Below are 13,763 nucleotides of genomic sequence, written 5' to 3' on the forward strand. Positions count from 1 at the left end.
CAGAGTCTCCCATTGGAAATGATGGAGTGTGAGGCCGTTTCTAGACTGTGAGCCCGTTGTTGGGTAGGGGCCATTTCCATATGTTGCCAACTTGTACTTCCCAAGCACTTAGTACGGTGCTGTGCACACAGTAAGCACTCAATAAATATGATTGAATGAATGAAGTGAATGAATGAGTGGCCTCATTGAAGCAGCGAAGATACTGGAACCAAGAACCTGTGAGGAGGAGTTGATGATAGTGCTAGTGGCTTGCCCAGCACCTGTTGCCCCTTCTTTCCCCAGCCAGCCCAGTTCCCGTGGGGCAGTGGATGCAACAAGTGAGCTGGAGGGCCAGGGTGGAGCACAGTGCAAAGTGCACACAGGAATTTTAGGTACAAAACCTGTTTAAGACCAAACTGACCACAGCATAACAGTCTGCAGTGCCACAGTGCCACGGACCAGCCGAAGGTGGCCAGGATAACCGTCCAGGTAGCCTCTGCAGATAATAATAAAATAATAATAATTGTGGCTTACTATTTGCCAGGGATGGGATGGATATAAGCAAATTGGGTTGTACACAGTCCATATCCCTTGTGTGGCTCAAAGTCTCAATCCCCATTTTACAAATGAGGTAACTGAGGCTCAGAGAAGAGATGATTTGCCCCACATCACACAGCAGTCATGTGGCAGAGCCGGGATTAAACCTCATGACCTCATGACCTTTTGACTCCCAGGCTCTAGCTCTAGCTCTAGCCACTATGCCATGCTGCTTCTCTTTTGCCACGCATGTAAGCCAGGTGTCTCCGGGACTCCTGCTGAGCTGATCCATCTTGTAAGAATCCCTTCCTGCGGTAACCACCCTCACCACTGGCAGAGCCCTGCAGGCTAGCCCCTCAGTCAGTCAGTCGTATGTATTGAGTGCTTATTGTGTGCAGAGCACTGTACTCAGAGCTCGGGAGAGTACAATACAACAATATAACAGACACATTCCTTGCCCTCAACGAGCTTACAGCCTAGAAGGGGTGACATACATTAATATAAATAAATGAATTACAGATACATAAGTGCTGTGGGTCTGGGTGGGTCTGGACCCCCTCCTCCTCCTCCCCATCCCCTCTGCCTTAGCTCCTTCCCCTCCCCACAGCACCTGTAGATATGTATATATGTTTGTACATATATATATTACTCTATTTTATTTGAACATATTCTATTTATTTCATTTTGTTAATATGTTTTGTTTTGTTCTCTGTCTCCCCCTTCTAGACTGTGAGCCCACTGTTGGGTAGGGACCATCTCCATATGTTGCCAACTTGTACTTCCCAAGCACTTAGTACAGTGCTCTGCAAACAGTAAGCGCTCAATAAATACGATTGAATGAATGAATGAATAAAGGGAGCAAGTCAAAGTGATGCAGAAGTGGGTGGGAGAAGAGGAAAGGAGGGCTTATTCAGGAAAGGCCTCTTGGAGAAGATGTGTCTTCAATAAGGCTATGAAGTGGGGTGAGTAATTATCTGTAACTGTCTGTTGGATAATTTGTCTTCTGGATGTTTCACCTACCCCACAAGGGGTGGGCTGCGACACTCCATGAATATTGATGGTGAAAATGAGGTGGGAATGAAATGGGCCTGGCTTTTCCATACTTCTCCCAATTTGTCTTGTCCCAAACTCGCCCACCTGCCATTGTTCCTGCAGTTCTTCTAGAAAGGTAGAAAAGCAAAGAATTCCCAAATTCCTTTCACGTGGAGTGCAGGTGAGAAGTGGGTCACTGGTGCTTATCCTAGTTATTTAGAAATGGTTGTGTTGAAGAGAAGCATGCTGTTGGCCCAGGCCTGAACCTTGCATCTCCACGAGAGACTCAGAGGCTGAGCCCAGGAATTCACAGTGCATGCCCCCAGGTCAGTGACTCTCTTCCAAGCTCATGTTCCTGCAACCGTCTGGCTTCTCTGACCCAGACTCCCAGGACCCACGGAGAACTTCATCAGTCTGTGGCTCACGGACAAACTCTCGTTCTGTCTGCAAAGTGAAAGGTGTTGACAAGACATCCCTCAACGCCATGAGCCTCTAGTTCTGATCTGTGCAGCGGGGGTGGAGGGGCAGGGTTATGGCCAAGAATTTGCAGAGGATAAATTGGCTTACCACCAACCAGATTGGGGGGGGAGGCGGAGAGAGAGAGAGAGATGGGAGAACTCTTGCTCCCCTGAAAAGCATCCTGTACAAAGTGAGAGATTCAAAAATGACAAAGGAGAAGGGTCACGCATGACTTCAACAGTCTGCCATTTTCACAGCTCCAGATGCTGTTGTCAAACTCACCGTCATGCCTCTCTCTTGCCAAAAAATGAATGTGAGGCTTCTGATTGGATGATGATGTTGTCTTACATTCCTTTGTAAAGTACTTGGATTTACAAGCAATTCAGAGAGTCCTGTTGTCCCAAGAGCACCGGAATCTCAGGAAGTCTAGTGGACTCCAGGGGCCACCCAGCAGCCAGCTGTCCTTCGCAGCCTCCTCGGGTCATCTCCAGATGTTTAGGTCCTGTCCAAAGGGACCTCTGCCTATCTCTGTTCCTGCAAATCTCCTCCAACTTCCCGGTTTGAGGCTACGGCCAGAGGGTGGAACTGTTAGATGAGCAAATAACTGTCTCTTCGGCTCCAGACAGTAGATGACCTAGCAGCCTGACTGTACAAGCCAGCACGCCTGCCCATGATTGACAGGTCTGGGTCTTAGAGCTCAATGTACATCCAAGTGACAAAGCATTTTTCCTCTTTAACTACTATTAGGGCCAAATTAGGGCCTCTGTAGAAGGGAGGCTCCAGCCTTTGGAAAGAGGTTATCCGAGCAGAGTTTAGACTCCATTAGTTCAGGAAAGAACATTTTCAACACCCTTCATGTTGTTTAAGCAGTTACCAGGAAATTCTGTCTCTTTTCCTGCTCTTCTTGAGGCTGCACAAGGCAAACAACTTAAGGTGAATTGTTGTATTTAAACTACCATCTAAGAAATGTATGTGTCTTTCTGATTACATACTTTGCTAACACCTTCACTATGTAACTCACTTTTTTCCCATCCTTGCTTTTATGAACATCATTTGATATGGGCTGCTAAAAATGCACTATACTAATCCCTGGGATAGGTGCAAGGAAGTCAGCTCAGATAAAGTCTCTGTCACACCTGGAGGTCAGAGTCTAAGGGGAAGAGAATATATATATTGAATACTCATTTTACAGATTAGGAAACTGAGTCACAGAGGCCCAAGACCACACAGAAGGCAAGAGGTGAAGCCAGGATTAGAACCTAGGTCTTCTGATTCGCAGGCCTGTGCTTTTCCCACTAGGCCAAGCTGCTTCTAAAATTGTAGTAGCAAGGACTCAAGTTAAACATAAAAAGAACTTCCCAATTGTAAGCATCGCGACACTCCAAATGTTTTTCTCACTTCTACATTTTTCCAGTTCCAAGAGAAACAGAAATCATATAGTTGGTTGTCTGCATTCTATGTATCCTTGCATGTTACGTTTCCTCCACTGGTGTTATAAGAGTTTTGTGCTGCAACTTGCCTTGCCTGTTGCTTGTTGCTTCCATATCACCTTGGAAATATGCATCGGGAATGTGTTTGGCAGAGATGAGAGACTGCTAGTGGCTTGGGCCACAAATGCAATTTTCCAACCATTTCCCCTGTGCAAATTCTCAGTCTTGACCTGTCAAGACCAAAGCTCATGGGGACTCGAGGGAACCTTCACTATCATGCCCAGACTCCATCAGTCTATCAATCATATTTATTGAACACTCTATGTGCAGAGCACTATGATAAGCTCTTGGGAGAGTACAATTCAACAGAATTGGTAGATGTGTTCCTTGCCCACAAAGAATTTACTGTCTAGAGGAGGAGACAGATTTCAAAATTAAATATAGACATAGACACAAGTGCTGTGAGGTGAGGGTGGGGGTGAATAAAAAGTACCAATCTAAGTGCAAGGGTGATGCGGAAGGGAAAGAGAGTAGGGGAAATACTCCGATGCAAATGGGTATTTCTGACAGCCCTGCCTCCCCCTTTAGACTTTAATTTCTCTGAAGGCAGAGATCAGGCCTCCATCTTTAACTCCCCTCAGCACCCAGAACCAGGATCAGCCCACAGTGGCAGCTCTTACAGATTGCAGACTGACAGACTAACTAAAAGGCTTTGGCATCTTTTCCCTCTTAGATCTCTGAAGAATCAATCACAGTCCCAGGATGGATAGGGCAGATAGTGCCAATACCATCGGCCCAGAGGCAGGGGAATAAAGAAATAAGTCACCGATACTCACTTGAAAATCTCCAAATTTTAGAATAGGAATTTGGGGAGGAAAAAAGGGAGTGAGTGACTTAGCATCATTAAACTAATCAGCCCAGTAAAGGACACAAGTGAGCAGAGCAGTCTGGCAGAATACAGAAGCTCTCCCCTTCTGCGGGATCTGGGCCTTGGCAAATCACCCTAGGCAGTTATGAATCGACTCCCCCTCAAGCCCATCACCTAAATGAACACCCAAGCCCCATCTCAGATTGTTTCTGTTTCTCCAGCATGATGAGCCCTTGGCTCTTCTTTCTACTCCCTCTCCCCTCCCCAAACCTCTGGCCCAGGTTAACCCCACCATGATACCCGCCCTCCCACCCCACCCCCCAGCCTTTTTCTTTAAACTGTGCTCCCAAACCCTACTGCTTTTATCTCCTCGAACCAGAATCAGGTGAGGAGTGGTAACCTTCAGTGAGGACGGCAGTTGGGCTGGTGGGGAAGGAGGATGGGGCTGAACCACTTTGACAGATTCCCATCAGCAAAACGAGCTAAATAATGAGCACTTGCAGTGGGCAGTTTTTTGTTTTGTTTTTTATGGTATTTATTAAGTACTTACTTTGTGCCAGGCACTGTTCTAAGCACTGAGGTAGATGCAAGGCAATCAGTTTGGACACAGTTCATGTCACACATGGGACTCACAGTCTTAATCCCCACTTTACAGGTGAGGTACTGGAAACACAGAGAAGTTAAGTGATTTGCCTGTGGGCAGTTGTCACTAGAGAAGTGAGCTGGGAGTGGCCTGGGGTTCTTGTCTACCAGATCTATTATATTGGACTCTCCCAAGTGTTTAGTACAGTACTACTGTACTATAAGTCAGCAACATATAGAGACGGTCCTTACCCAACAGTGAGCTCACAGTCTAGAAGGGGCTCACAGTCTAGAAGTCACATGTGCAAAGTGGGGCTGGTGGAGCCCTCAAAACACTCAGCAGAACCCCACATTTGACTAGTCGTGCCACCTGGAAGTGAAGGCAGAACCCCTTCCTCGTCCCCCTTGCTGGGACCGTGCCTACCAACTCTATTGGAGCCTACTCTCCACTTAGTACTGTCCTCTGCACACAGTTAGCACTCAATAAATAACACCGATGGATTTCTAGAGTTCCTGTTCAGCAGAAATTCATTCATTCATTCAGTCGTATTTATTGAGCGCTTACTGTGTGCAGAGCACTGTACTAAGTGCTTGGGAAGTACAAGTAGGCAACATATAGAGACGGTCCCTACCCAATGATGGACTCACAGTCTAGAAGGGAGAGACAGACAACAAAACAAAACATGTGGACAGGTGTCAAGTCATCAGAATAAATAGAAGTAAAGCTAGATTCATTCATTCAGTCATATTTATTGAGCGCTCACTGTGTGCAGAGCACTGCACTAAGTGCTAGGGAATTCCAAGTCGGCAACATATAGAGACGGTCCCTACCCAACGACAGGCTCACAGTCTAGGAATAATAACAACACACAGTGCCAAAAAGGGGTGGGGGTGGGTGGCTGGTGTGTGTGTGTGTGTGTGTGTGTGTGTGTGTGTGCAAAAGTGTAAAGCTGTATACACACACACACAAACATCCCTGACTAGCTGTTTGAATTAAGACCCTGAGTTGGGAAGTTCTTCTCTCATTATGCCATTAGGTCACTCAGGCAGAGAGTGGTTTGCTTGCTTGAATCTCCAGTCGGGACTTGGAGCTTTGATTCTGCAAAGGCAGAGCTTTTTTAACTAACAAGGGCTGGTGATCTTTCCCTCCTAGGCAAGAGCACAGCTCAGACCACAATGCCTATATGGGGGAGGAGGATGCTCTGAAAGCATCTCCAATGGCACGAAAATACTTGCTGCAATTAATGGTATAGTGATGAAGCAAGCATGCAATAAAGGCACTTCATTATTGAGTAACTGGCACACAGGGTAACCCATGGGCATGATCTAAGAGAGCAAATCTCTCCTGCAGCAGTTGCAATAAGGTAACTGGATTCTACAGGGAAAATCAGCCATCTCTGGCTGTTCACCGTAACAGAGGACAGAGGGAGCATGGGTTGTTGAAAGCCACAAGCAATATAAAACCTCATTTGACAAACAGGGTCAGCCGCCTTCCATTTAACCTCTGACAGATCTACATATAAGTAACAAAGTGAAGCTATATGAGTTCTGCCTCCCCTCCTGAAAGGGCAAGGTCTGGTGAGTTTGAGTTCTGCATTTGTTTCTGACCTTGTGACTCTGAGTAAGTCACAACCTCTCTAAGCCTGGGTTTTCCCATTTGTCCTCAAAACATCCCTGGGGAAGAGGGGAAGGCCAACATTATTGTCATCCTGATTTTACAGACAAGATCACTGATGGCAAAGTACTCCTTGAGGTGATGTCTACTTTGTTGTCCTCTCTCAAGTACTTAGTACAAGTGCTCTGCAGATAGTAAGTTCTCAATAAAGAAGTGAAGCATTGTAGAAAATAAAAGCAATCGTTCAGAGAGACAGTGTAGCCTAGTGGAAAGAGTATGGGCATGGAAGTTAAACGACCTGGATTCCAGTACTGGTTTTGCCAGTTTTCTGCTGTGTGATCTTGGGCAACTCATTTCAGTCCTCTGTGCCTCAGTTACCCTAAAATGGAGAATTAAGATTGTGAGCCCCTTGTGGGACATGAACTCTGACCAACTTGATTAACTTTTATCTACCCCAGTACTTATCTGAGCTACAGTTACCTCATCTGTAAAATAAGGATTAAGACTGGTAGCCCCATGTGGCATATGGACTGTAACCATTCTGATTATTTTGTATCTACCTTAACACATAGTACAGTGCCTGGCATATAATAAATGTTTAAAAATGCCATTAAAAAAAGAGAGTGTTTCATCTCAACCTCATAAGAACAGGACCCTGTGCAATTTAATGGAATTTGGTACATTGGGATCTCATTGTCTGATCCTTATGGGTTCCCAGTGTCTTCTTTCCCAGGCAGTTGTACTGGAAACTGCTCATAAAGCCAAACCAGAAAGAATAGGGCTAAAATTTATCTTCTGAAAATGGCTCTCTCTCATGCTTATCAGTCCTAAGATGTACAACCAACAACCTTGATCCTGTCAGTGGGATTAATGAGGCTTGAGGCCAGGTATCGATTAGCCAATCACCTCCCGTGGTGATTGATTTAGCATCTGACTTGGGTCTCCTGCTCCCTAATGAGGGTCACCATGTGCATCTCACGGATGCTCTCTCTCCTCAGTCGCCTCTGCCCCCAGTACAATGTCATCCTTCAAGCCTCACCCGTTCTCTGACACAGGATGGATTAAGAGGAGGCAGGTCAAGCTCCCCACTCGGCTCTGGTTCAAGAAAGATCTGAAGGGCCATCTCCCCTTGCTTTCTGTTTTCACTGAAAGTAACCAAGAATAAACCTTTAGAAGCTGCTGTGAGTATTGCTGCAAGTGTCAAAGGTGTTTGGTTTGAGAGGTTATTTTAGTGTCTTCCATGAAAAAGAAAAAGGAAAGGAAAACACACCAGGATATTTGACCGGACTGCCAGATCCCGGTCAGGTGTGGGGTCTGAGTACCAGGATCCAGCCAAAGAACTGACTGGGGCCGTGTGGTTAGACAAGCAGTGAATTTTCACCATCAGAATGAAAGCATGTGACAGCAGGCTAAGTATGCTAAGAATCCATGTGTCTGGAACCTTCCTTCCAATTTCCCACTCACTATCCTGTCCGCCCCACACCTTGAGGTCCTCTCACTCCTACTCAGGGACTGCGGCTACCCAGCAACAGGAACAGGAATCTGAATTTCTTTGACCTCCTGCCCAAACCTACCCCAGACCTTCTAGGGGGCCTAGGGGAAGCAGCATGGCCTAGTAGATAGAGCATGGGGCTGGGAGTCAGAAGGAGCTGGGTTCTAATCCTGGCTCTGCAACTTGTCTACTGTGACCTTGGACAATTCACTTCACTTCTCTGTGCCTCAGTTACCTCACCTGTAAAATAGGGATTAAGGCAGTAAACCCCGTGTAGGATAGGGACTGGGTCCAGCCTGATTAGCTTGTATCTACCCTAGCACTTAGAACAGAGCCTGGCACATAGTAAGTATTTAATACCATAAAAAAGAAAATGAATGTGTTGAGTGGCTTGGAGGTTTAATGGGGAACACAGTCAATCAATCATATTTATTGAGTGCTTATTGTATGCAGAGCACTGCACTAAGTACTTGAAATTACAGACACTTTCCCTGCCCACCATGAGCTTCAGTCTAGAGGAGGAGACAAACATTAATATAAATAAATAAATTACAGATATGTACATAATAATAATGATGGTATTTGTTAAGCACTTACTATGTGCCAAGCACTGTTCTAAGCATTGAAGTAGATACAGGGTAATCAGGTTGTCCTACATGGGGTTCACAGTCTTCATCCCCATTTTACAGATGAGGTACTGAGGCCCAGAGAAGTTAAGTGACTTGCCCAAAGTCACACAGCTGACAAGTGGCAGAACTGGGATTCAGGTTGTCCTACTTGGGGTTCACAGTCTTCATCCCCATTTTACAGATGAGGTACTAAGGCCCAGAGAAGTTAAGTGACTTGCCCAAAGTCACACAGCTGACAAGCTGTGATTGTCTAAGCTGTGATTAGAACCCACGACCTCTTGTGCTCTTTCCACTAAGCCATGCTGCTCAGTGCCAGTGTTGTGTCCTCCTTGTCTTCTGCCGTGTCCCCTACTGTCAGAGACTGTGGATGAGAAGCTGGCATTTAAGCTCAGCTCCTGCCAGGGAGAGTGGAGGAGGAGTAGGACAGAAAGGAGGTCAGGAATAGCAGGTGAACCGACACCCTGACACCTCAGCAGTCCAGAGCATGTTTGCATCACAAAAGGTTTTACTCCAAGCATTTAATTTGGGGCTAAATTTGGCTGATGATAACAGGATGTACATGTTGGGAGCCTTTTTTTAGCAATGCAAGTAACAGAATTGAGCCATGGGAGCAGAGAAAACCAGAGTAGTGTCCCTGCTTTGCTTCTCAAGCCTTATTCCTACATCAGCCCTTCATTTCAATCTTGCTGGGGTTGGATCAACTGTTTCTGTGGCTTAGGGCTGTTTTGCCCCAGCAAAGGGTCACCTGGAGGTCCTTTTTCTCTATGGAGTGCCTTTAGTTCTCTGATAGAGAAGTAGCATGCCCAGTGGAAAGCAAACGGGTCTGGTTTTCAGAGGATCCTGGCTCTGCTATATGTCTGCTGTGTGTCCCTTGTCAAATCACTTCATTTCTCTGTGCCTCAGTTACCTCAACTGTAAAATGGAGATTCAATCCTAATCCCTCCTACTTAGACTGTGAGCCTCGTGTGTACAAACTGATTAACTTGTGTCTACTCCAGAGCTTAGAATAATGCTTGGCAAATAGTAAGTGCTTAACAAGTACCATAATCATTATTATCGTTAGAGGCTAATTCCTCTTTGCTTTCAAGCTTTTCACTTTTCACCCGTTATCTTACATGCTTATTTCCTAGGAGGGTGTAAATAAATTGGGGACCCTTGGAAAAAAAATTACCTGTCAATAAAGCAGTGATAGCTTCAGCCCGACTAAGGTAACTTATTTAATGTCCATCTCCTCCTCTAGACCCTAAACTCCTTGTGGGCAGGGACTGTCTACCTACTCTCGTATTGTACTCTCCCAAGCCCTTAGTCCAGCACTCCAAACACTGTAATTGCTCAATAAATGCCACTGATTGATAGATTAATTGATTTCATTTGTTCCCTGACTGGCTGTGGACAGATTGCTGAAACTGTCCCTTGATATCTGTTTCCAGACCTTCAGAGGAAAGGAACAAGTGATAAGCATATTACCTCGGCAGTTTTATGATGAGATGAAGTGAGAGCAAACCCTCTAAATCAAAATCTGATTAAGTAAAGCATTATTCTCTCTAGCTAACACCCCTAGTGTGTGGCAGAATTTGTATCAGTGCCTCTGGGTTATTTATGTTTCCTTTTTTTCCCTCTTAGAGAATGAGATTGCTTTACCGCCCATTGCCACTCAGCTCTCCTTTGTAGGATGTCTAAAATTAGAAATCCATTGACAAGGCAATCTTTATCAAAGACCTAAAGTCAGTGAGGGAGCCCCTCCTAAATCCCAAAGTACAGTTTGTTTCTATTTAGAGTTCAAAAATTGGGCAAAATGGGACCCCAAAGCCAATGTATTTCAGCATCCAGTTTCTTAGCTGTGAATTTATTAGCCCTTTGGATTTACAAGGGATCACTCAGTGGTCCAGAGAGAATTGTCCAGGGGTTGCTACCAGGAGCTGAATAAACAAAACCTGTTAACTTTCCAGTGGTACAAGGATTATCGAGCTGGGGCCCCCAGTGATGTAAAACCTTTTTATTTTCCATTCCCTTGCTCCTCCATCATCTCCTCTGAACAGGTTAGGAAGGAGGGTACCATTTACCCTTGATCCAAGACGCCATTATTCCACTATCCTTAAGAGAGCTGCAAGGCCTGGTTCAATGCCTCAGTTTTTTAAATTATTATTATTTTATGGTATTTATTAAGCATTATGTATCAAGCATAGTTCTAAGTTCTGGGATAGATGCAAGTTCATTATGTTGGACACAGTTCCTGTCCCACTTGGGGCTCACCATCTAAGGAGGAAGAACAGGAGAACTGACACATGGAGAAGTTGTGACTTGCCCAAGGTCACACAATAGAAAAGTGGCACAGTGGGATTACAACCCAGGTCCTCTAACTCCCAGGCTCCTGCTCTTTCTGCTAGGCCATGCTGCTTCTCCAGTTCTTCAGTGACCCCAGTCTGAAATGTGTTGGGGCAACAAGAAAAAACACACAGTCTAAAATCCTGGTAGTCTCCCCAGGTCGATATTTGTTATGACTGCCCTAAACTTCTGTAACAACATCTTTGCTGATCTTCCTAGCTCCAGCCTCTCCCCTTTTTCAGTCTGGCCCAAACATTTCACGAATCACCTTTCCAAACAGTGCATACCTTGCATGTCTTCTGAAACCTCCAGTGACTTTCTATTGCCTTCACTAACAGCAAAACTCTCCTGATCCGTGATCTCATGGCTCCCCATTAGCTGACTCCCTCATACCTAGCTGTTCTCTTCTGTTACACTCTATTGGAAGGTCATGGACTGCTGTAGCCAGTTGCCAGAGGGGGAGACCCCAAGCCAGTGATGAGCAGGCATGGAGTGGATTCCATGCTGGGCTGAGCTCTGAGAACACGCCAGGATTTTAATCACTTCTTCCCTCCAATGAAAATAAATGTCCCACTCACCAGAGACTCTTCTGTTACCAAACTGCCAGTCAATCAATCAATCATATGTACTGAGTGCTTACTATGTACAGAGCACTGTATTAAGCGCTTGGGAGAGTACAACAGAATTAGCAATCCATCTGATTTCTTAACTTTTGAACTGTTATCTCAAAGGGAATTTTAGGTTGGTTCATTTTCCAAGTTTTATATGAGGAAAGAATAATCAAGGTCACTTCAGGATCCTGGTGCCCTAAGTTTATTTTGGGTTGAGGGCCAGGGGTGCATGGGTTGATGGTTTAGCAGGTTTATTCTCTTCCTTTTCCCCAGGTTCAAGCCATGCGATTGTCATTCGTGGGGGAGATGGGATGGGAGCTGCACATCCCCAAGAAATCCTGCATCCCTGTTTACAAGGCAGTGATGGAAGCAGGTGCCAGGCATGGGATTACCAACGCTGGCTATCGGGCTATTGACTCCCTGAGCATCGAGAAAGGTAAGCTCAGAGAAAAAAGAAGGAGGGACCTTCTGAACAAATGCAGGCTGGGCTCTTGCCCTACGTTTTCAGAGGTGTGTGGAGGAATCGCAAAGGGTGCAGAGAAAACAATAACAAATGATCGCAAGAGAGTCTCATGAGGCAAGATTTAAGGAATCAAGATTTTCTAGACTGGGAAGGAGAGACAAACCAGAGGTCTTTATCAGTCATGGTATTTATTGAGCATTTCTGTGTGCAGAGCACTGAACTGAGCGTTCAGGAAAGTACAGTAAAACAGAGTTGGTAGACACATTTCCAGACAACAGTAATCTTACAATCTGGAGTGGGAAACAGATACTAATCAATCAATCAATCATATTTATTGAGGGCTTACTGTGTGCAGAGCACTGTATTAAGCACTTGAGGGAATACCATATTATGGAGTTAGTAGACTCGTTCCCTGTCTACAAGAAGCTCTTAGTCTAAAGGACTTGTAAGTGTTTTGAAAGCTGGATATGGAGTTGATCTCTGTGTCCATTGGCTTACCTTTAGTAAGAGAGTCAAATAAGGGAGAAATCCTAATTTTCAGGAGATCGACTCCCCACAAGCACCCAGAGGAGTTGTGGAATATTTGCCCCTGGAGATCTTTTTTAAAATAGCAGGGGGCTAGACAAGATGGACTGGGAATCTGGCGATGAACCTTCACATCCCTGTAAGGAGAGGACTCTGTGTCCCACAGGCTACCGACACTGGCACGGAGATCTACGCCCTGATGACTCTCCTTTGGAAGCGGGCCTGGCCTTCACTTGCAAACTCAAGACCACCACTCCCTTCTTGGGGCGGGAAGCCCTGGAGAAGCAACGGGCTGCTGGCCTCCTGAAGCGTCTGGTCTGCTTCACCGTGGATGAGTGAGTTATTCGGTCCCTCCCATCATTTTGTCAGTCAATCAGTCATATTTATTGAGCACTTCCTGTGCACAGAGTATTCATTTATTCAATCGTATTTATTGAGCACTTACTGTGTGCAAAGCACTGTACTAATGCTTGGGAGAGTATAATATAATGATAGACACATTCCCAGCCCACAGTGAGCTTACAATCTAAAGGGAGAGGCAGACATTAATTAAAATAAATGCATGCATTACAGAGCATTGTTCTAAGCACATAGGAGAGTACAATATAAAAATATAACAGACACATTCCCTTCCCTCAACTACCCTACATTCTAGAGGGAGCTTACAGTCTTCTGTTTGGGCCCATTGGCTCCCCTGGAGAGATGTCAGCACTGAATCCAGGCCCAACTTTCAGGCTCTGCCTGAGACCAAAACGGGAGGTGGTACTTTCCTGCTGGTAGCCCTCACCTAGGGTGGGTAGCCATGCATGCCAGGCAAATAGGAGAAAACCTAGGTCCCTCAGAGCCTGTGTGCTGAGGGGCAAGTTCTTGGGGGGGTGGGGGGGGGGCCTTCTTTGTAGCCAGGCCAGTTACAAAAATCTGCCCAATTTTGTTCCTGGGCAAGTTGGTAAAAACAAGACTGATCAGGAGAAAACTTCTGGGAGTCCTGGCTACTTTCAGAAGCATTTTCGTGTCCCCAATTAGCTCTATCCCCCTTCAGCCTAGTTCCCAAAACTGCATTCCAACTTTTGGAAGTATGCCCATCCCTAACCTGCTGGTTCTGTCAAATCTGGAAGGCTTGTTCACTTTACCCTCAGTTTGTTTGCTAACTTTAGCCTCATTTCCCCCTTCTGTTCTTGCAGAAATGTTTATATTGCAAATCAGTATCCTAGCTCAC

At 45.6% G+C, this 13,763-nt stretch overlaps 1 protein-coding gene across 3 annotated transcripts in view; it reads left to right on the plus strand.

The window, feature by feature from the left end:
- Positions 1-13,763, plus strand: part of SARDH (sarcosine dehydrogenase) — a 102,048-nt gene that overhangs the window by 74,121 nt on the left and 14,164 nt on the right. For all 3 annotated transcript variants that reach the window (XM_038745439.1, XM_038745440.1, XM_038745441.1), the window contains 2 exons: positions 11,833-11,995; positions 12,714-12,882. In XM_038745439.1, coding sequence (XP_038601367.1) covers positions 11,833-11,995; positions 12,714-12,882 — 332 coding nt within the window. The remainder of the gene's footprint in view (positions 1-11,832; positions 11,996-12,713; positions 12,883-13,763) is intronic.

Source organism: Tachyglossus aculeatus, chromosome 4 (genome assembly GCF_015852505.1).
Source record: "Tachyglossus aculeatus isolate mTacAcu1 chromosome 4, mTacAcu1.pri, whole genome shotgun sequence".
NCBI lineage: Eukaryota > Metazoa > Chordata > Mammalia > Monotremata > Tachyglossidae > Tachyglossus > Tachyglossus aculeatus.